The sequence below is a fragment of the Somniosus microcephalus genome, chromosome 3 (genome assembly GCF_052327205.1).
Source record: "Somniosus microcephalus isolate GS21.2 chromosome 3, FLI_Smic_1.0, whole genome shotgun sequence".
NCBI lineage: Eukaryota > Metazoa > Chordata > Chondrichthyes > Squaliformes > Somniosidae > Somniosus > Somniosus microcephalus.
Window position 1 is genome coordinate 302,288,426 of NC_140989.1, and position 25,051 is coordinate 302,313,476.

Consider the following 25,051-nt stretch of genomic DNA (forward strand, 5'->3'; position numbering starts at 1 on the left):
CTCTCATTGATATGCACGTTGATAGTCACCTTCATTTATAGACATTCCCAAACACATAGAAATTCTTTCACTAACTCACAGTCACATATATTCCTAAAAATGCATTCACTCGTGGACACGAGGGCGCGCGCGTACCTCATTGTACATTCAAGCTAACATTCACAAGATTTTCTGTCATACACATTTCTCTCTCATACGCACACACCCAACAAACATCCCCTCTCCCCCACACACTCTCAAACACACAGATGCAAACATGTCTTCGCTCCGCTCACACACACATTCTCGCATTCACACACATGCACACACAGCCTCTCGCACATAAGCGCACATTCCTCCCACCCACACACACTCACTCTCACAAACATAAGTATGCTCTTGCTCTCCATCCTACTCCCACCACGCGCTTGCAGGCACAAATAAAGTAGCAAAATCCTGCGGTAGTGCGAATTTGTCTCTGCCTCTTAGTGGCGCTCTGGCTCTCGTGTTAGCAAAGAGTCTTTGAACAATTTTACCGATCCCATTCACTGCCACTATCTGAAGTTAAATCAGCAAAATCTCATAGATACACGTATCTTTACCTACAGAATAACCTCCGGAGATCGGAAATGCAACAATTAAAACAGTGAAGAAAAGCAAACGTAATTTCTGTTATTAAACAACTTAATGTCCAACATGACGGACGATCACCGATCAATCCACCCCCAAAACTTAACAGAGCATTTTACTGTCAAAAACTTACAAGAAACAGAATAAATACCATTTAATAAATTACTAACAAAATATATGAAGTAAGAGCTCCGTTATTCAAATATAAATGAATGAAACCATTCCTTCTCTGCAGCAAAATAAACTGGGCGAGGATTCCGAAAAAAATGTGCGCTATGTCGACGCGATATAAAGTTGTTTTACTATATATCAGCCCGTATCCATAATTTCAAAGATTTACAATGTACCATCTGTGTACCCACTGGTTGATGTTTTACCATATACCACATGTGTATCTGCTAGCTAAGGTATTTTAGCATATGCCCTGTATGTACCAGTAATTTAGATAATTTACTATATATTTTGTCCATACACTCTATTTAAAATATACTACGTGTATCCGTTAATTCAGACAATTTGTCATACAAAGATCCAGATAATTCACCATAATACCTGTTTTTACCTCTTACCATATACTATTTCTCTGCCCAATTAAAAAGGGGTCATTGTCACTTGGAGATTTTTTTAACTTCCGGCTATATTTCTGGTGCAATCTAATTTTTATTTTTATGTTTTCTTGTAATTTACCTTTAAACCGATTACAGAAATGTTACGCTATTCCGGCTGAATTTAATTACGTAATATAATCTCAGATGTGGAGAAATCTATCAAAAGTTATACCGTGTTGATAGAGTTAATTTACTAGAATAGCTGAGGTATTAAAGGTGAGTTGCCAACATATTAATTATTAATGCTGACGTTATTACGCAAATTTAAATTGCACGGCGCAGGCTTGCATTTGAAGTTTTGTGGAGACAGCATGTACAGTTTTTAATTTAGATTTTAATGTGGGTATTTTTACTGGCGGAAGTGTGAAGAGTGACATTTAAATCTCATACAAAAGCTGATTAAATCAGACCATTAATAGCAACTCAACAAATGGCACCAACTGCATATTACACAAATAAGTTCTAGTAAAAGCACCTTGTGCGCAGTGTTCTGAAACACCTCCGCACTGGAGATCACTTGCACATGTGTCTATTAGTTTTTTTTTAAAGTAAATATTGAGAAACAACATCCAAAGATGAACCCAACTGCAACAGCAATGTAATTGTGATCGCACAAAAACGGGAAACACTTCGAATTTATCACAGCTTTAAAGCAAATAATATCACAATTTGTCTTTATATTTTTCCAGTTAATTAAGTTTCATTTTGAAGGTTGTTGAACATAATTTCCATTAAATCGATCTAGCTGTATTGCAGTTTGATCAATGTGACCAAAGATATTTAAGTAAATAATATTATGTATTAGAATGTTATTAAATAATTTTAAAGTTATACTTAATCTTCAAATTAGCATACATCTCACTGTATATAAAGTATTGCCAAGCTTTGTAGCTTAGTATTCAGTGATTACATCTTAGTTACAATATTTGATATGACACAATTTGCTTTTATTTTGGTATTTTCTAAAATGCAAGTGTTGCAAAACATTTATTTTGCAGTTTGATGGCCTGCAACATGTACTGTATTTGGTGCTCCCTTATTTCTCCCAAAGCAACCAGATGCTATATTTCATTTACAATATGGTTAAATATTACGAGCTATAAATAATATTCCTTGTAGACTATTATAAAATTGTAGAACACTATACGGTATATTAAAAAATAAACGAGATAGTTGAGAAAAATAATTTACAAACTATATTATGAAATATTTAAATAAGAAACTACTTTTTAAAATTACAAGTTATATATTAGCATTACAGCCTTAAAAGGGCCAAATCAAACTTGGATGTTGGTGTTTCATGGTTTTAACTGAATGTCTTTTGTTGTTACCTGTGCATTGTTCTGCGTGTTAGCCTTCTTTCTATCTTTTTTTCTATCCTTTTTTTGCGCACACGTTTATTTCTACCGACCGATGAAAAATGAACAGTAGTTAGTCAGAAACTATTATTTGATTCCACGGTATTCAATTGTGGGGCTAACTGTAACAGTAATCGGAATTTCTTCAATGAAAACATTTAACAAGATATGATTATTATGGAAACGTATCCACTATAGTAATGTTAACGAATAATGCATGGCTTTGCACTCCTTCTGCAAAACCATATTTACATTTAGTGATGTTCAAAATAATCGATGTAATTTACCTATTACCCGACTATTTCTAGAAAAAGGGAATACAGTCCGTAACAAGTTCCTGTTCATTTGCATGAAATGTTCTTCTATCGTCCCATTCTGTATTTAACTGCTACAAATGCATTAAATCTTGTGTACCATAAATGTTCATATTTGTTTGCTATATCACCTTGGCTGCTGATTATTCAAGCTGTCTAACTGTATCGGTTTCCATTTCGTTTCATGAATAAAATAAAGCAAAAAAAGCACCTTCTTCCCACAATGCAAGAATGACTTTAAACCTGATTCGAGTATAGGCAGGTAGAGGTACATGGTTATTAATTTCCAATGTTAGCGGTGTAGACAGGAGAAAATAAAGAATAATGGCAACAACATTATCAATGTAATGGTAATCACGGACTAATCTACAGTTTGGCAACTTTTCACCTCCAAGCGTATAACAGTCGCATTCAAATGAGGAAAATATTAACAAGAATGACGAAGGAATTTAATAATGGAACCTAACTTGGAAGCATGGAGTCTGTCGCTCAACTTAAATGTAAACGGAGATAAATACAGTCGCTTTGATATTCTTGTTTTTTTATATATATGTTACCTACATTCTAAGGAAAATTGAGAAAAATAAACAAAGGAATCACCGCCAAAATGGACAATTAATAATTCATTAACAATAATGCTAGTTATAAAAAAATGCAATGCCAATACTACTGCAGACCAAAATATTGCCTGGAGAATCCCTGCATCGCTTTAACTAGGTGAATTAAAATGTGTAGTCTAACTGGATTTAATTTTAATTCTGCTATTGTTACAAAAATATGAGGAAAATAAATATCGAAAATTGCAACTCAGCTGTTGATTTCTCAGTTAACCCGGATGTTCATAACGTTACTTTAAGTAACTATTTGACTGTAGTGCGAGGCTGCATACTTTAGATTACCTAACAAAGATTACTTGTAGTATTTGCAAAGCAAGCACCTTTGAGCATCGTAATATTTTGAATGCCTTTTTGTGCACCTTTTAGATCTATCATTATAAAGCTGCCAAAGTGATGTATGTGGATGTATACATTGAACTCCGAGTTTTCTCAAAAGCGCCAAAGTTGAGTGTTGTCCTAAAACTCCAATTGGTTCTATTTACCCCCCAAGTTCCTTACAGTTATGATGTGAACTGATTACTTTAAAATATGTTTCTGAATGAACCAAAATAGACATTTATATTTTTATGCTTTTGCATATTTCTGAAGTATAATTGGATACGTTTTACAATTAATAGCTTAAAGGTGTTTACACCTTCAACTTGTTTTGATATTGCACTTTTTAAAGTAGTTTCTCAATTTTTCATTGTCTCCCAGTTTCCCATAATAACCCTAGTTTCAAAGTATTAATGTAGCAGATAGTATTCTTCAGTTGCTCATCTAATTTTGGAACAACATGTTAATCCTCATAATCCTTTTGGGATACTATTTACTGATTTAAAATTCGTTCGTTCAGCATATTATTCGGACTTTGTGATTAATGTCGATACTACCTCATATATGAACAAATATCCTAATTGACAATATTGCTCTGCTTTTATATTGCCTGTTGGCATGTAGTGCTTTGCCTGATTTGTTACACACGCAAAAAAGAGTAAATAAAATGTGGTCATATTTTGAATTGGGAGATTCGTTTTCAATCGTTGCTTCGTAGCCACTTTTGAAATTGATATTTTTAAGCATGAAATTGTTCTGAAAAAAAAACAGAACTAGGAATTACTTAGTTCGTATGAAGTCTTTCAAAAAATGTAACACAGACTAAATGCGGTAAAATGTCATAGAAATAAATAGAGGATTTCCATACAGCGCACGAAGTGACGAATTGCACCGAGAGTTTTAAATGTGTGCTTTTAGTTTTGTAGCCACTGGTGAAATGAAAGGGTCGTATCATTGAGGAAAGTTTAATAATGCCAGCCCCGAGTATTATTTATTATTAAACATATGCAAGTATGCCCATCGTCTGTGTACCCTGTAATCATATATTTGCCACTGATGAGCAGTGATAACAATTCTTCAATCTTCCAAATAAACAAGTCATGGCATATGCACATTACAGATTTAATATAAAAGTTTTTTTTTAAATTTCTGAACGTAATCCTGCACATAATTAATCCAGATCTAGATAGAGTCTTCAAACTTTCCTTCCCCGTAATCTATAAACAAAATGGACATACCTTATCGTTTGCATGTAAATTATATTTCATATCATTAATATTTAACTTACAAAAAAGGATCGCACAGTTTAACTTATTTTATGGATTGTTATATATTGTTAAAATATTAATTTCCGAATTATAAGTAATAAAAGGTAAAAATTCACTTTTAATATTTTCCCAATCTATCATTTTTCCTGTGTTGAAACTGTTGAATATAATGTCTCAATTTAAACCTGGTGCTTTTTCTTTGAAATGTAATTTACATTTCATTGCTGGATTTGACTCCTTGACAAACCGATCACATTGGCATAGGAATCATTAGTTAAGTTTACATGTGTTGAAATGTCATTAAATAGACGTAGATATTTTCTTTTTGGGAGCTAGTTGTTTAGAATTGTCTGTAATATCATGTATGCTAAAGTTAGCCACGAGTAATTAGTGAGATCCAATATTATTATTTGACGTATAATTTGAGAATTAATTTATCATTGATTTTTTGTGCTTGATATATAATTAACAAAGACACGTTTTAGGTTATTTAAGATCATTGTCTAGTTTAAAAACAAAACGGAAGTGATAGGTTCGTATTTCAGTAGACACTCAGAATGCTGCAAGTAATCGCTGTTAGATATATTTGATCTCCATTTAGTCCAGGATTTGCATATCAAGTTGGTGTCGATTTTCTAATTTATGGAGAAGAAAATATAAAATATGTTGCTTCTTCACAGCATGCCTGATATCGCACTCCATTGTGGAACTTTACGTGCACAGAAATGGTTAACTTTTTATTTACACAAAATAATTTCACAAGTTGCCAGAACTAAATTGTTTAAATATCAATTTATAATTACCAAGCTAGAAAGTGGAGTCGATTCTTCAAAGGAAAGGGTAAAATTAAATAAGAAATGGAAACATTTACAGAAATCTGTTGTCGTAAATCATTTATTTTAAGAATATTTAACGATGCAGGCGCTGGAGCGTAGTAACTAAACCCTGAGCTCAAAGATGAATACAATTTAAATATTCTTTTGAAATCTAACCTCACTTGGTTTAATTTTGTACGTGTGACAAAATAATGGCAGGATATATTTTACGCAGTTATCACAACCAAAGGGAGATTAAACCTTTTCTGTGTTGCGATATTGGTTTGTTCAAAAGAGTTAGAATATTTAATATTTTAAGTGAAATTGGTAGTTTAAACTTGTGAATCTGCCCGAGCAACACTACACAAAACATATATAAACATGCAGCAATTGCTGCACAATAGTAAAAAAAACGTACGTAAAAGTGAGGAAGTTCCAATGATTTTACAACACTTTACACTAGATAACAAGCGAAATATTGGAGTGTCTAATTCTAAATCCATCGTCTTAAATATACGATCGATAATCATTGCACGGCAGCAAACCGAGCTGTGGAGTCTTTCCACACAACGCAACTTTAAAAACTGCGACTTGAACTTAAAAGTCAAAGAAAAGTTTGGTCTCGTTCTCCTTTTTTAACAGATTTGTTTTCCTATTTTGGAGCCAGATTTTTTTTTTAAAAACCTCTTCTTGGTGTTATTGTATTGTTAAATTATAATAATCCCGGTAGTTTTGTCGACAACTGGTGCCGAATTACAATTTACACACCACAGTGAAAATGTTGAACTTGCTGGCTAACATTTAAATTAATGGTGCAGTCCTCCTCTTTAGGAATCTACATATATATCCCTTATTTGCTTCAGTAAATCGCCTTATGATTGTAAACAGCTTCATGTCTATCATTATCGTGGTGATAAATTTCAAAATCTAAATGAGAATGAAAGGGAATTTGTGAATGTTTATTGGGCTCTCGACTCCATTTTAGCAAGAAATCCCTCGAATGCGCTCCATACGGGTGCTGCAAGAGTGAGAAAGAAGGAAGAACATAGTAAAGAATTTTTTTTAATATAGTCTTTTTTTCCAACCGTTGCCTCAGAAAAGCAGTGATTCTAGTTTTAAGTTCACTATTTCGGGAGTAAAGCAAAATGTTGCGACAGTAAAGGACAAAAAAATATCGCGACACGGTGGAGTGCACCATTGTAACTGGGGGAGGGCATTCAACTCGCAACATTTTCCAAAATCAGTAAATCACTTTTTTGTTGTTGCCGTTAGAGCCCTCTAGTTGTGGTCCTGCACTGTGTTAACACCAGATCTGGGATCTTAGCATTAAGGTTTTGCAAAGACTGGCAGAAAAAATATACAAAGACTTTCTCTTTCTCACTCCCTGTTCTGGAATGTCTTCAGATCATTATCTCCAGCGCCAAATCTATACGGACATTTCCGCAAGTGACATGTATATTCATATAAATTAGGAAAAATACGCCGATTCCTTGCATTAGGATTAATCAATGTTGTGTTTGTTTTTTTTTAAATACCGGGCACATTTTGCATTGTGATCACTTTCAGTAAACGTCAGCTCGCTTTGTACGTGCTGTCGCGGCGTCTAGTTTTGTTGAGACTTTATTTTCCACTTAACACTGCCTTGTTTATAACGAGCCGGATCATTTTCTTATACACCGCAATCGCCTCGGCGTCAGAGATTATTCAATTTAAAAAAAAAAAAATCAGATATCTGATTAATGCCGACATGGCACTGCTGAAATAAGGAGCGGCGGAACCCCTGAGAGCCTTGTCTTCATAAATCAGCATAATGACGGTGGTCGATATACTGTATTTTCCGAAGTTCCTCTGGGTGCTTGCTGGCTGCTGCTGTTGTTGATCGAGACTGCAGTGTATCTGCAGTGGGAACCTTTTTAAAGACGCTAGACAACGGATCAAATGTATTCCTGAGTGCCGCAATTGTGGCTGGATTGACTTGTAACCGGCAAGAGGGAAACAAGTATACCTTTCATTTTTACACGTTTGTGAAACTGTTCCGAAATGTAAATAAAAATCTATGGGAAAATCAATAACGTTTACCAGCAACTGCTTAACAAGTGCAACGATGAAAGCAAGTGTGTCAAATATAACACTGCATTGGGTCTGTTTTTTGTGGTACCTCCATATGGTGTGCATAAAAAATTGTGCCTTTCTTCATTTAATCAATACACAAACTGAGCTTGATTAGCGTTTGGAATATGATTGGTGCAATTAGGTTGTCCAGGATGTATATGCTATTTGATTGCAGCTGAATGCAATATGAGTCTAATTTCAGTGTCTATTATTTTATATATGCTATTAATCTATGTAAATATATACAATCTCTCAATTTAAAGTAAAACAATGTAAATTACAAAAAGCTCGCACGTCCATGGTTAACATTTTTTTAAATGTTACAGACGTTCATGAGCATCCTTTGCAGCTATGTATTTCCATATTTATTACTTGTGTCATACCCGAAAATGTGTTCGGCCGCACCGTGCCTTCAGTTCCCACACGCCTTATACCATAAGTGCAAGCATTTTATTGGTCGAACAACGCAGCATATGATCTGTGCACATATATCCAGGCAGGTAATACATTTACCAGAAAATGACGATTAAAAATAAATCGGTGCATTCCTGAACAGGTTTTAAGTATTGTATATGATTATCTTTTCATGCTTCTTTTTGCCAATTTGCTGTCGATCCATGACTGTGTCGAACGAAAGCAGAATCTCACAGGTTGTGATAACACAAAATTTAAAATAAACTTATCAAGCCTGCACTACCATGATGTTGTTTATAGGCTTAATTAGAAGAGACGGAAATTTGTGATACGAGTTACGACCACGTCTATTTCATTCAGTTGGTGTGCAATTACATTATTAAAATGTGTGTATATATGATCACTGACTCAAAATAGAGTATTTGATTCACGTTGATTATCTAACCTACCACATTTATATATACATATATATATAGCTTTAAAACATATTTTATCTTTAATGATAATCCCAGTAAAATATGAAAAAAAATGCAGGTGTATTCATAAAAGCAAAAGGTATCGTTATTAATATGTACGTGAATAATACAAGGCCTGTTTCAAATAACAAATTAAGCAGCGGAATGTGAGTGTTTAGGATAGAAATAGTATAATAAAAGCCAACATTCTTTGAAACACAATCTTTATTGAATAATTTAATAGAATACACCATGTTAAAGTTACCACACTAAGGGTAAAATGTTGTTTAATAATTATGTTCCCAAAACAAATGTGTTCACACATAAAACGCGCCAAGGTAGAGAAAAAGCAGTTTATTTCAAATTCAGAAAACTCTCATTCACTTAGTATCAGTGTCAACCTTGTAAAAAGACATTTAAAGTTATAGTGCTTTTTTCTATAGTGCTTCTGTAGTAACTGTTGCCATTTGAGTACATCAGCTCTGGTAAATGCTCTTTTTCATAAAAGCTCCTTCACAAAGCGTACAATGATCAGTATATACCAGTAATATTCCTCGGCCCATACCTACTTTTCTAGGTTAGCAGATTGCTTATTTTTTATTTGCAATGATAATACATATGTTTAAAAACCACTTTATGCATATGTATAATGCGTATATGGACCATTTTTGTTGTAAAATAAGTTAAACAGAAAAAGGACGAGATCTGTTGAACCGCACAAGCAAATGCCGGATGGAGGAATACACACAAATCCTGCACTTTACAAAGAAAACAATCGTCTTTCATATGTGCTTACCTACGCTTGCTATTCAAAAAAAATCACAGCAGATTACAAATGCCTTCTGTATATACATATAATAAAATGAAAGAAGCTTCACACCGTCCGGACCGTATCGGTGCAGGAACAGAACCTTGGCCCGGGAATGGAATCCCAGGCCAGACGCTCGCGCGACTCACGTCTCCCGGGATTCTGGAAGCCGATTGGTCGGACGTGCGGTCGCCTCTGTGCGTGGTTTCTATGCAAATACCGATGCGGAAATAAACAGTAACGACTGCAAATCGATTGCAACTTCTCAGGGCGCTCCACAAAAGTGCTCTTTCGCTACCAACACAGAGCCAGAGAGCTGGGAGCGATCTTGGAACGCTTTCAAAGGGGCTTCTTCTTTGGAAACAAAAAACCTCAGGCATCACTCGCCGATTTTTTTGCAGCGGCTTTTGCATGGTTTCGCTTCCGGTTTGCAACGGTTCCCAGTTTTTATATATTAAAACCAAAAAATAGCAACAAAAAAGGCGACAACAAATGAAGCTAAACGTCTGAACAATTTAAAGTTTCTCACGTACTCTTTACATGGCAATGGTACGTGATACATAATGAACTTTATTTTTTTATTATGATTTTAATAGATATTCTAAACTTGAATGCAAAATAAGATTTAATAGGGATATATATTTAAAGTATATTTAATAATGTTTCAGCCTGGTAATTGATGACAGGATGTCTTTTTTTTATTCACGCCGGTTCCAGTTTGTGTCCATGTGGAATATGCCAATTTATTGCGCCAAGACTGGGTTGCTGCTTTTAGCTTGGAAAGCGCTGAGCTTGGCAAATTTCCCCCGTCACTTGCCTGATCCAAGAGAAGGCAAAAAAATATATAACGTTGCGCGCTCGCTCTGTCGAGACGTGTGACTCGGTCTCAAAAACCTTTTCTCCTAACGGTCAGCCGAACTAGAGACGTGAACTTGACCCGACATGATAGGCAGCTCGTTCTACCAATCGAAACTTTCATTGACCTCCTCAACGCTGCACTGCGCCAATCAGTGCGTAGAAAGGCGAGGCTTCCGCTATCAAGTTAGGTGTAAATGCAATAGGAGACTGTTGGAAGGGTATCTTGGGAACTGTAGTTCAGCTATGTACAGTATAGTTGGATCAATGAATATTTACTAACGACAAATAGTATATAAAGTGCATACCATTTTATACTTTTATAAAATATATTGCAATGTATACATTATGTGACAAAAACACACTGGAATGCCTTTTATATAAAGGGTTCATTCTTGCAAAAGTTAAGAATGCTTTTCCCTCGTAACTGTAATTATGCTTATCGAGATAATTTTTCACGGAATAAATGAGTAGCACTGTGTTTTTAAGACAACTAGCCGTAATGATGTTTCTTTAAATCTGGATACTATGTAAAATTGAATCTAAATCCTAGGAGATATTGAATCTATTTTCGAAGGATCATTTATTTATCTAAACGTTTCTTGAAGTATCATAGAACTTTCTCAAAAGCAATCCAGAAGTACAAACGCTGCACAGTGGCACAAGCTGACATTTAATTGTATATATAACGTTTGTAATTATACGTAATATACATGTAATTAAACTATTTGCCAATATCCCTTCTAGTAATCTCGTGTGAATGTTGCCCATACATTGTGTTGGCATGCTCGGCTTTAAAAGGCCAGTAATTTGCAGGGTTGCTTTATCTAAAGGTCTCAGATCAGGGATTCTGATAGGAAAACAAGACTGTAAATATCTTTCTCTGCGTTCGGAGGGAGGGTCCCGCCAGGCATGGGGCAGTGGAAATCTTTGAAATGTTTGGATGAGAACTGCTGCAATGTTGCATATTTTTTTAGATAAAACGATTTTGTGAGGTTTTAAGTTATGACGCTCAAATACGCGACCATAGCCATAGGGAGTTCCGCAGCAAATGAGCTCAAGAATTGGAAAAAAAAAAGTAGTCCTCGGAATGATTCACCTTTAAAGTGCAGTGGAGTAGTAATTCATAGTGTAGAAGAATGATGTATCTATTTTACGTCGACTTATATATGTTTTATATACTTCAAGCGTGGAAATGATGGGTATTATGAATTTCTCTTTGTAAAGGAAGGTGGTGTGAATTCACTGAAATAAAACGCTTTGTACATGCCGCTTTCTCCATTGCTGGAGAGCAGCCACATTCCATTCTACTGACTGTCCCATACTGTGCTTTGCATTATCTTAACATTATAGAAATACAGTATATTCACTTTTATTTATATATATATATATAATAATAATGTTGAGTATTGAGTTTCTAAGTGTCACTAGAATAAAACTTATATGTGGACGTCCTACCAATGTCCTTTGAAGATACAATACACGTGTTGGCCTATCAAATTCAAAATATTAAAAATTAGTATATGTTAACTTTTGAATGGGGAGTCTTGAAACCCCACGATAACATTAACTTAAATGCTTAACACGTGCCACTGAAAAGAATCCGTGCTGTGTTTTCAAGTTATTGCTAAGTTACTAACATAGTGAAAAGTTTAAAGGATAACAAGTATGGTTATGGTTGCAACATGTTGGAATATTGTGCATTGTGATGAGTTCCTAACCTTGTCATCTGTTTTCATTCCTCCTGTATTTCAATTCTGGTTTCGATTTGTGATTTTAATTCAGAGTTGCACCCAATCCATTCTTGACAATTTACCATGATGCCAAGGCCCCCTTTTTCAACAGATGAAATACCTTGAGACTAATTAAATATATATATTGCACATGGGAGAAGAAAACACACTTCACAAAGCATGTATATTTTTGTAGAGATAGATGTATATGTAGGTGAACAGAAAAGCTCACAACACGTGGCACTAAAATGTGCTGTTTTCTCCAAGTTGTGATATTATCTACTGCCTCAGCTATTGCTCTTAACTGGATTTGCGCAGTGGACAGGAGCAAAGACTACAAGGCCCAGAGTGCGCTGCAGTAAGGGTGCATGCGCGCTGGCCGGCCGATCGTTTACTATTCAGTGTTACATATGGGTCACTAGCGCAGGCAAAGAAAATGTCAAACAATGAGCGACAGCCGGGCGGAGGAATCGTGGACGTGACATTCGACTAGGTGACGCGATTTAACCCCCCCTCCCCTCCCCTCCCCTCCCAATACACAGACACACGATTCTTAGTTATGTATTGCCATTTACTGTTGTTAAAAAAGGCGCCAAAGCCCGATGTGCCACAAATCATCTTCATGGATTTTTCAAACGGACTTGATGGGGGCGGGGGAAAAAAATCCCAATTCATTTTCCCCAACTAACTTTGGTGCAGGGAAACAATTAAATATATTGCTGATTTGTTTAATGCAGTTTTTTTTTAAATCACTCCATAATTTATGTAGAACAAAGTTGCACACTGACTTTAACTTTTTATAAAATTCGCGGCGACTGAGAAGGATTTCTTTTCCTGAAAGGGCGACGAGAAATAAATTCGTTCAGTCTTTCACACGTCCAAGTCCAAGTTCATTGTGGGCATCCACACTAGCCGCCGCTTCCAGCTAGACTTTCCTGCTGCATTCGTGTGTTGACGCAGAGCCGTTTTGCTGGGAAGGGGAGCGGATTTATTCAAGGATGGTAGCTCCAGCTTTAGCCGGGGGTTGTTTGTAAAAGAGAGAGAGGGGAAAGGGAAAGCGCTGCTCTTGTGGCCGTGAGAGCGGCGCACCGACAGAGAGGGGTGTAGTCCAGTATCGGTCGGAGAAAACTAGCGCAGGACCGGGGGCTCGCTCACTGACAGCCCGGGAGGGTGACTACTTTTTTAAAAATATATATCGAGAGAGATTGCAGCTGTAGAAAGCAACCCGAGAGCGGGCGAAAAATAAATAAAATAAGGTGTGAGGGAGGGAGGGGAAGGTGTATGAGGAGCGGCGCCCCGAGTGTCAGAGAGGGAGAGTTGGGATGTTGACTATATAGTAACTATAGGCGGGGTTAAAGTTCAGGATGGAGAAGAGAGCTGGCTTCAGTTCGAGACTGAAATGTGAAAGCCGGCTTTTCCTCTCACCACCACCAGCACCGCCACAATAATGTACTCTCCGCTCTGTCTCACCCAGGTAGGATACATTTTTGCAACATTTGTATCCCTTTAGAGCCCGTCATGGTTTTTTATTAAACTTTTTTTTCCTGTTTTTCATGCCTGCTGCCTCTCAGCTCAGTGACTGGGCTCAGCGATCTGCCCCATTGAGGCACATGGCTAATGGCGGATACGTATTAATATTTATTATTTTTTTTGACTGTAATTTTTTTTATTATTTGCAAAACATATTTTCCAAGAGCGGCTTTTAAAGAGGTGCGGTGCATTTCTTCAGACTTTTCAAAGCCAGCAAAGTGTCGCGATCGCTGCTGTATTTTTTTTGGGGGGGGGGAGTGGGGGGAGGCAAGCGATGGGGAATCACGCTTTTGTTATGACTGTAAGGTATGGAGTTTACTCACAACAGCGGTGCGCGGAAGTATGATTTTAATATTTTTGATAACAATTCCGCCGATGCTTCCTCACCATATTGCACCGCCTTCCCACTGATTTCGGCAAGTACTCCGCTCGCTTTGCTGGCTTTTTTTTTAAATTCTGATTTTTCAAGCTGAGGTGTATTTGAAGGCAGAGTTTTTGTTGTTGTTGATGCCGTGCACTGAGATGCCGTCAGGTGTGGAGTGTCCTCAAGTCAAGTTACTTTTCTTGGGAGGGCGAAAAGCTTGAACTTTCTGCAGCAGTTCTGCAAACACTGCGAGCAGATGGGTTGCGGGCATTGTGGTTTGGGACGTGATCGGCTTCCTTTTCGAGTTCCTAATTATCTTGATTTGTTCCCCCCACCCCCCAGCAATGTCAGTGCTCTCGGCAAGTTGTTACCGTTCTGTCAGCGACCGTAAAGGTTTATACTTTTGAGTGTGGTTTTATTGTCGCTACTTCTAAGAGTGCTAAAAAGTCGGGGTTTCCCCCGTGGAAGCGCTGTCTGCTGGCGTGCCGTGTTTCTTCTTTTCACTCAAGTTTCCAGATTGCGGTTTTGCTTTGAAATCTGCTTTATGTTATACTTCTATATACCGTAGGATATTTAACCCAGGATAATTCAACACATTCGGTTAAAAAAATCACATAAAGTAGATTGAGGATCGCTGGTTTTATATATGTATGCAACTGATAGAAGTTCTTTTTGAAAATAACGTTATTTCCGATAATATCACTATAACAGTTTTTAATGAACCTTTGCTAGTCAGTCTGCTTCTTTAAAATCACGTGCAAGTGCTTTAAAAAAAAAGTTTTAAAGCTTCATCAGCAATGGCCAATCTTTGCAATGTTTCTGTGAATCTACTTTAATATCAATTAATAACTTTCGTTGTGTGGGTGAGGGGGCAGCATCAAGATCTTTACATAAACTTTTTTAAACCTATTAAACTGCCTATAGAAAAGGTTCGGATTGTGTTTTACTGACTTTTTACAGCAACGGCAGCATAAAGTCAATGTGATCACCTTGAAGTATCGGTTGGTCTTTAGATTTCTAAAGTTGGCTTTAAAGGAACAAAAAACACATTAAATTATTCTATGTTTTGCGCTTAGTAGAAAGTTAGAGTTAGTCAATATTTTTAAATTGAAATAAAAGTTTAATATAAGTTCTACTGAATCTTCAATAAGCCGTATGTATAAAGCATTTTGTATTTTTTTGTATCCATTTAATGCATAAGAAATCCCTCATTTCTAATGTTATACACAGTGTTATTACATTTCAGCATAGTTTCTGGCTTTATATCATTTTGAACAATGGAGTAGTTAACTGCAAGTAATTTAGTTATGGAGCCCCTCCGATGCAACCCTCTCCCCAACCACACTGAGTTATTTTAATAACAAATACTTTGAGGAACCTGCTTTATAATAAGATTTTTTTTTAAATCTCCATGAGAAGGACATTGAAATTGAAATTTTATTTGAATTCTTTTAAATTAAGAGGCAATTAGTGCAATCATCATTACACAGCACAGAACAGAAAAGGACGGCTCAATTGATCTACATATTTTGACAGGATATTTCAATAAGAAAAAAACATAGGTGCTAGTAATATGTAAGTTTGAATCACTGTCAATAATATTTTTAAAATGTAACTTTACAGACTTTTTAAATGGATTCTGCTTACTGTTACCCTGGCAGAACCAATTAAATATTTTAAAAAATCACACATGCAAAAGAATAAGAACTGCATAGAATGATCTAAAAATGCATTAGATTGTTTTAATAAATTAACGGTGAAAAAGATTGTGGAAAAACATGAAGGTTAAATGGCGCTGAGTGGAGAATTTGATTTTCAGCGCTCAAAGAGACTGTTGTTTGTAAACAATAAAATAGTCTAATTATCAGAGCCATAATGTAAGTATGCAAAGTTTTCAATCACTTAAAGGAAAATTGGTGCTTATTCTGTTTGCTTCTTCGTTTTATACAGTATACACTAATTGATGTGGCAGTGCCAAAAGAAGGACGTGCTTGCTGCACTGGAGTGAAGTGCTGAGGTTTATATGAAAATAGACCCACAACAAAACCACAACTTCACTGATTGTCACTTAAGGAACTAAGTGGTTTGGCCTCCAAATGTGTCGAATATTTAGAAATCAGCTCAAACTTGGGGCCTTCATTAAAAAAAAAATGCAAAGGGGAAAACAGACTTTAACCAGGAGAAAATATAATTGATTTTTTGATCATTTAATTAGCAAAAAAATGCAGCTCAACACATTCTGCACCTCAGTGTTGTAGGTTCCTGTAATGGAAACTAGCTTCAATTTACAAAATGTAATTTAACTGCTACAGGCATTTAATACCCCAATCTTTTCATGGCTGTTTGATTTGTAGATATAAGGAGTGACTGCAGCAGAGTAAATATACCAATGACAACTAAAACTCTCAGCCTGTGCACTTATTACTGCAGAGTTCAGCTTACTATAACTTACCATTTTTGTTTTTTGATCTGATTTTTTGCAGCAAAAGTTAAGTATCTTAATTCCACATTGAGACTGAGAAGGAAAGCTGTCAGGCGATGTGGAAGATTTAGGATTGACGCTGACATTGGGTTAAAGTAGATTAAAGCTTCTTTTCTGAATTAGCTCTGAGGTAGAGCAGGGAAACTGTACATTGGATGATTTCCAATATAAAGTCGATGCAAGAATCTATGAAACTAGTCGGCTTCTGACTGGATTAAAACATAAATGTACATGTGCAAAAGACTGCAAAACATTATAGAGTGCCTTGCTCAGAATGTTTAAATCTTACAATAATCCACACAGTAAATTTCCTTAAGTCAATCAGCTGCTATATTTAAAACTTTTAAGTAATAATTCATATTTTTCAAAGTTGTTGCTAAGATATTTTTATTTAGCAAATGTTTTATTTTACCCCTCCCCACTGCAAGTGGGTTTATGGGTCTGAGTTCTGTTGCAGATACAACGCAACAGAGATCAGATCTGAACTTGTGGCATCTGGAGGCCACAGCAAAGGACACCAATGTGGTGACATAGTATCACCACACTGGCATCCCTTGTTCCAAGCATACACGCAGCCAAGGTCAAATACTGACTCTAGGTTTTCATCCACAGCTCTACTATGTCCATGTTCACTCCATAAACGCACTTCTGTCAGGAGTGAGTCTTTACCTTGGAATGAATTCTAGAGTTGGCGATTTGTGCCATATTTGCAATCGGCATTTTAGTGCGGAATCGAATTAATCTGAATTCACTAGAGTAAAATGGCATAAGAGGAAACTATATCTGTAGAAATTTTAACTCCATGCTATTTTATTATACTTTATCCAAGTTAAATCATATGGTAGAGGTTAACTTAAGGAATTTTAGAACAAAAAGTTTAGACTGACGCAAAAAAGAAACAGCTACATTAACTCTTTAAAACTTCGAAAATAATTTGTTAAAATGAGTCAATTGATTTTAAATTATGCTCCAGAAGAAATGGATTGTCCTGTCCTTTCTCTCCCCAATCTTTGAGATACTATAGGTAGAAGCATATATCTGCTTAGGGTAGACACTTAATAAATTTGAGCTTCATTATTTGTTTTGGCAGTTTGAAAATCTCCTTTACAGGACAGATTGTTACCTACGTGTAGATGATTGTAGTAAAGGAATTCAGTTAAGCTTGAAGAATTACAGGCCAGATGTCGTGTGGCTGGAGAAAGGTTGGTAAATGAAAATTCACTTTAATCTAAAAATCCTCTAAATGTTCCCACCAATGCAACATTTTTTCATTAATTTATTTCATTAAGCAAAATCCCTTCCAGCCTGTACAGCTATGGCCTCGTTTATACAATGGAAATGCACAACTTTATTCAGCATAGAGAATGTAAAATGCACCCCATTTCAAAAAGATAATTTTATGCCGTTAAATTAAACTTTGTGTGCTTGTCATCGTAAAAGTGATGCTACCTTGTTTTGTTTAAAAACACTTTATGCAGCATTTGGTTTAAACAAAAGAAAAAGACAGATGGCATTTGTGCTCAGAATTTTTTTTTCATTTTCTTTTTTAGGTTTTTATGTATACGTGTGTTTTGTTATTTTCAATTTACAGTTGTTTATCAGCATGTTTGGCTTTGACTAGTTAATTGTAAATGTAAAATAACATGATACAATATATAAAAATAAGTATTTAACAGTGTACAATCAGCTGGGGCTACTTGCTTTGTTGTTGTTTATGCTGTAATCACTGTGAGTAGTTAAATATCAGTTTGCCTCAGTCACTTTAATATTATTGATTGAAAACTGTATTTCAAAGGTTGATAACAATCACAGTTCCCTGCCTGAATTTACAGTATTTATTGGTTGGGTGGGGGGGGGGGGGAAATTTGTTTTATCACATCACTGAATAAGGATTGCAAACAAACTACTTATTAATAAAGTATCCAATACTTCCTGTTTGGCGTCATCTGGATAGAGCACCAAATAATGTGTAAGAGAGTTTTTATTTTTTATTTTTTTTCACAAGGGCACAGCTCAATGTGACATTTCTTGAGAAAATAGCATGAATTCACAATGAAGAATATGCAGATTTTTTCTGACTGTACAGACTTGCTGTGTTTGAAACCATCTTGTGGAGGGGGGGGGGGGTTATCCTCCCTTGCTTTGCACAAAGCCCCCTCGTACGAGCCGTTGATTGGCATTCTAGTGTGTGGAATTTGCCAAATAGGCGGGCTCATGCTGGCTACACCACATGCAAAGGGGTTGGGGACGGAGAGTGAAGAGATCTGCATTTTTTTTTAAGCTGGCGAAGGTTAATGAAAGCACCCATGCTTTAGTCGAGGGATCCTTCTCTCTACTGTTTTGGGAAAGCTCTTCATAAACAAACCGAGCACACGCAGGGAGTGTCTTGAATATTGGCAAGTGTTTTGGACGTTACCTACATGGGTGCTTTCAGTTACGCCGTCGGCATCTTTCTGACTGTTCCACACAAAGAATACTCACTGTACATGGCATAAATTTTTCTAAGTCAAGCTTCGAACAAAATACTGCGCTGGTCTGAGTATACAATGGTATTGAATTAAATCTGTTATTTAAGTGAAATGTCTCTTGATTTTTCAATTTTTTTTCATTTGTTTGCTTAATAGGAAAAGAATTCTGATGAAGGTTCAAGTGCGATGTTACTTCTTTTGTTAAAACTTCACTTTTGCTTATTCTTCTTTTTTTTCTCCCTCTCACAGGATGAATTCCATCCCTTCATTGAAGCACTTCTGCCGCACGTCCGAGCCTTTGCGTACACATGGTTCAACTTGCAAGCCCGAAAGCGAAAATACTTCAAGAAGCATGAGAAGCGCATGTCGAAGGAGGAAGAGAGAGCGGTGAAGGATGAACTGCTGAGCGAAAAGCAGGAGGTGAAGCAGAAATGGGCGTCCAGGCTCCTGGCAAAGCTACGCAAAGACATCCGACCTGAATATCGAGAGGATTTTGTGCTCACAGTCACTGGGAAGAAACCTCCTTGCTGTGTGCTTTCAAACCCAGACCAGAAAGGCAAGATGCGGCGAATTGACTGTCTGCGTCAAGCAGACAAGGTCTGGAGGCTGGACCTGGTTATGGTGATTTTATTCAAAGGTATTCCGCTCGAAAGTACTGATGGTGAACGACTCGTAAAGTCCTCGCAGTGCTCTAACCCTGGGCTGTGCGTACAGCCACATCATATAGGAGTTTCTGTTAAGGAACTCGATTTATATTTGGCGTACTTTGTGCAGGCAGCGGGTAAGTGCATTTTTCAGAATTAAAAAAAAAGATAAACTTGATTTTAGTACTTGTGAAATGGTTACGCTGCATGTGTCCTCACCTTAAATTTAACCTCCTGTAATGGTTGTCTTGTGTACATACTTTTCTGTAAAGGTAACGTTCTACTGCATGCTCTTATAGATCATTTAGATCCTGTCCTGTTGCAAAGTGCAGCCTAAACTTGGTAAAACAATCTATGATATTAAACAGCATTGTAGTTTTTTTGTATAATAGTCACAAATGGTCATTACAGGCCGGATCTGCAAACTGCTGTTAAACTTTCCAGCTGTGTTTCTCATGCCCTTACTGATAACGTTTTTCCTTAGGATCAAACCAGCATTCTCTCTTTCCCACCCCTGCACCCTTCACAGCTTATGGTGGAAGATGAAAATTCCTGCAGGAAGTACATTTTGTTTACATGTAAAAAAACACCCTGCAATTTTAGTGGGGATGTGTAATACACAAAACACATACAACTGAAAAAGCATTATCATAGATTTGAAAATTTGGGTCAACCAATACCCCAGAGCGTTGGCACAATAGCTTGGGAGTAGCAGTGGCAATTTGCAACTAAGGAGTCTTGTACTGCGAATTGTCTGCTGCCCAAGTGAAGTGACAAACTCTGGATTCCACCCACTGCTTAGTGGCAAAGCAATGCAGTATGTGACTGTTCTTCACCAGTCTCCTTGATAAAGATCTTGTGTTCTTTTTCAGACATTCTTATATTTACAGGTACATCATGAGAACAGGGGTGTGTTTATGTGGTAAATGCAGGTGGTGGTCATTGAATAAAATGAATGCAGAAATGATTCAGCCATTTGATTCTCTTGTACACTTAGGGTTTTATTGCTTGTGTTTGTCACTATATTAATATAAACTAGTGTTGTACAATGCGAAAGCCTTCCACTTCTTCCTGTTGCAACCTGTCACTGCAAATGACTGATCTTCAGAATATCAAGCATTTGGGATAAGCTTTGTTCTTATCTTTTTTTTAAATGTTAATCTTTTTTTAAATGACAATCTTTTACCATTTAATAGTTTTATTTTTTTCTGAAACATTTTGTGTTTAGGCATTTTTTTGTGATTGTTGCTGCCACCTTTGGTCATTTTGTTTGTCCTAAACCAACAGTGCTTTGGCAGATTAGAAACTTTAGTCAGCTTTGTGGCCATTGGCTCTGGAAATAACACAGAGATAACTGCTAAAGGTTGACGTGTCAAAGCAGTCAAAATACATTGGAAAATAAATTCTATTCCATTCCCCACATTGCATGCTACATTTTATTAAAACTACAAAATGGGGAGGGACGGATCAGGATTAAACACAAAGAACAAAAGTATTTAATTCTGTAAAAATAGTGTACTCATAGTCGCATGTTCACTGAAATAAATGGAACGAAACACACACAGTACTATTAAACAATATGTATTTTTAAATTGGATGCTCACTGAGAGTTGTGTGCAGAAAATCTACTGGATCCGTTTTTGGCCTGCTTGGAAGGTTCAGGAGTTTTCAATGGACTGAGCAGCTGCCAGTGTTGGCAGAAAGCATGAACTCTAAAAAGTGCTTTGTCCAACATGCCAAAGCCAACATGGGAATACGTGGCCACTTTTTTTCGCTGACGCTCGGCTCTTTCCTGTAGTCTGATCTGAAGCGCCATGTTTTAGGGAACAGCGATTATATCGCTGATGGGTTTTTATTAAATCAAACAATTTTCTTCTAAAACTGAAAAGGGGTGTTTTCGGTTCTGATATTTAGTGTAGATATTTGAACTTTTCAACAAGTGCTCAATGCGTTGAGTGGTTAAATAATATTCTCTCTAAATCTTTTGTCTAAATAAATTTAAATAACTATTCAGCAATGCATCAGTCTTTTGAAAATAACACAAAGCTGTATAAAAAACAAGGCCACTAATTGCTGCTAATAAGCAACAGTTTGAAGTGTGGAAATATTTTGCTGTGAATATTAGTTAATAGACCTAGTGCAGTTGTTAAAACTGATTTAGCAATTGCTGGAAGACCACAAGGTACTCACGGTATAATGGAAGGATACATAATTTTTTTTAACTAATATATGAAACTGTGATCAATAATGCACTTTGATTTTATTGTTTTCTGTTGACCTGTACTGTAACACTTCTTGCTTTAGAGTGTGTTAGGGCCTGAATTCAGGGATTGTTTGCTTTCAGTTGATTTAAGTTAATATTGCTCTAAAGATCCATAATATAGAAAGCATTAGTGACTAATGTCATGCCAACTGTTCCGAGTTTATGTTTGTTTAGCATGTTAAGGGTTTAGTTATAGACCAGCAGGAGAACATTCAAAACCTATTCTGACGAACACTCCCTTTGTGGAATAAGTGTGGAAGTGAAATAATGACCACAGCACAGCAGCTAAGGGAAAAAACATGTGACATTTTTTATAAACTTCAGATTATCCCAGAGTTGTAGTGCCATTTGGTAAGATTATGCAGGGTATAGTATAATTGAAAATTAACAGCAATGTTAGCAGGCCAGCCTTTAGACGAAAAAGGCCATTGTGGTTATGCAGGACAATTGATAACTGAAAGCGTTATAACTATCAAGTACATTTTACCAAGATTAAAATAATTCAGATTTTAGAAGTTCAGTAATGGCAAATTGTAATCTAGTGTTTGCTAAATTCTTAACAATACTCAATAGTTTTTGATAAACCCTTTCTAGTAAAAAAAAACCTAGAGAATTACAATGCATTAATGAAGTAGGATTGAACAGTCCTAAATGATCTAGTTATCTTTTCATTTAGTTTGCAAGTTAATAGATAAGCTCTTTGTACCCATTGATTCCCTTTGTCAGTCCAATGCCCCACACAGGCATCAAGTGACAACTTAGAATGATACTGCATTGGAGGAAGACAAACTTTCTTTTGAAAAAGTGCGAGGCACAATCTAATTTATGGCCTGCACCATTAGCAGCTGACCCAAGTCAGAATGGCATCAGTCCAGGCACGTGTAAGGGTCATAACATAAGTTGTTTAGGTCGTGACCCCAGCCACCAGGCATTTGACCTCTTAGATAAACGGTGATCTTTGCTTATTAGTGGGCACTCATGCGAGTGCTGTCTTCAGCTCGTCAGTATTGTTGTGACCCACTGCCTATGCAAACAGTTTGTGGAAAGGGAAACTGGGTTGAAATAGAGTCCAAGAGTTGAGGGAATCCTTCACAGTCAAGTTTAAGTGGAATGAGATTTTAGACCCAGGATTGGCTGGTTTTCATTTAGAAGTTCCTTTTTTAAAGATTTTTTTGCCCCATGCTTCTCCCTTATTTTTTTTCTCCCAGTAAGTGGAATAAAAGCAACCTACAAAAAAAGTTCTTTTAGATCTCCATTACCAGTAGGATTTTTTTTAAAGATGTGATCATCAAATGTGGGCTACTTAACTTCATTGTAACTCATTTTAATGTAGTGTTTGGTTTGGAATCTGATGAAATGTTGCTCTAGTGTACTCCATAGACCCCCTGTCAAATTCTTTACCCTGATGACCAACAGTAAGATCTGTAAACTGGATCAAAGCTGAACGAAGAGCTGCATAAATCAAAATTACCCTTTTAATTAAGTAACCTTTTTATTTTTTACTGGGTCTGTTAACCATTCTGTTACAGAACTTTCTTTGCAGAACATGAATGTGTTTCCTAATCCCTTTTGCATCTGCTATCTTTGAAAAAAGACATTAGCCTAGTATTTCTGATCAGTGTTATTTTAATGTCGACAGTAATGCATTACTACCAGTGTTAAAATATGCTGATCAGAAAAGCTAGACTATTCTATTCAGAAATTATTTCTAGACCTACCTTTCCACATTCACAATTGGCATTCCTATAGTACACAAAACATTGATTGCCGTGAAGGACTGCAGGACTAAAGTTACTGCCATGAGAGTTACAGAAGTAAGCAGAAATGTGCTTTGAGTTATTCGGGACAGTCAAAATCAAGAAAACAAGGCGCCGTCTGCCCAACTATTGACACAATCCTTTATATAATCTATACTAAACGTAGAATTTACCCTGGAATAATATGTTAGAGGTTGTCACAAACTGTAGATCTAGGGGACACGGGCTCAGGATTAAAAGGTGCACCGACAGTTTAGGTTTAACTTATTTATGCAGAGCGTGTGAAACAAGCTGCCTGTGGAGATAGATAGTATGTAGAAAAAAAATGAAGGAAGAATTGGATAAACATTTGAGGGAGGGAGTGAGTGAGGTGTATTAGTTTTTGGGACAAGCTAGATAGACTACAGAGTCTTTTCCAGTCCTGTACTTTCTTGTGTTCCTTTGTGTGTGATTGTAAATCATTTCTCAATTAAAACTGCAATAATACCATTGCATTATTTATAAGAAAATACTATGCTAATTCCATGGCAATATATCTCTCTTTAAGATTTGAGATATAAATAGCATTCCGATAATTCCAGTAATTCAAAACAAAAAAAAAGAAAACTGAAATATTTGCAGGAATAAACTTTTTAAACTTTAAAATGTTTGAACTACCCAACTTCAAAATAATTATTTACAGTAGAGCACAAACTTACATGATATAATTGCGATAATGAGCATTTGATTTTTTTAAAAACCCACAAATGCAAATTGCTGAAATCCCTAAAGGTCCTTCGTATGTATGTAAGCCATCAGCAGCCACAGGTTTATCTGGTGGTAACAAAGCCTTGAATATCACAAGGGCAATTTCCACCACTTTTGAACGGCAGCAGTTTTACATTTCCCTTTCTTTCCATGCCATGATGAATAACAATAATTTTCAGCTATTTAGGGTGAGTGTGGTAGAAACCACAATCTTTGTTGTGGTCAGTGCAGTACACAGCAGGGCTGAACGTTTCACTTGGTTAGAGCCTTGGCTTCACTGCTGGGAGACCCCAGCCATTTGGATTGGTGCATATTTTGACATCGGCTCTAATTCGCTTCTGCTGCCTGTTATAGATCCAGCCAGTGAATGGATGTTATAGTTTGGTTTTGGAAGCTGTTAATATTTTCGACAGAAAACCTGGCATTAATTCTTTAAACTTCAGTAATAGTATTTTTTTACCAGTTATAGCAATGCAACCTTCTTTGTTGCATTTCGCAGCCTTTTCAAAAGTCTA

The 25,051-nt window shown here is 36.3% G+C and overlaps 1 protein-coding gene across 13 annotated transcripts in view; it reads left to right on the forward strand.

Annotated features, from left to right (window-relative positions):
- Nucleotides 1-25,051, forward strand: part of nfia (nuclear factor I/A) — an 885,553-nt gene that overhangs the window by 324,658 nt on the left and 535,844 nt on the right. For 6 of the 13 annotated variants that reach the window (XM_085982852.1, XM_085982857.1, XM_085982863.1 and 3 more), the window contains exon 2: nucleotides 19,375-19,906. In XM_085982852.1, coding sequence (XP_085838978.1) covers nucleotides 19,375-19,906 — 532 coding nt within the window. Of the gene's footprint in view, nucleotides 1-7,174; nucleotides 10,243-13,030; nucleotides 13,756-17,586; nucleotides 17,860-18,798; nucleotides 19,207-19,374; nucleotides 19,907-25,051 lie in introns of those variants that run through there. The other 7 variants (XM_085982861.1, XM_085982864.1, XM_085982858.1 and 4 more) reach the window with 6 other exon arrangements.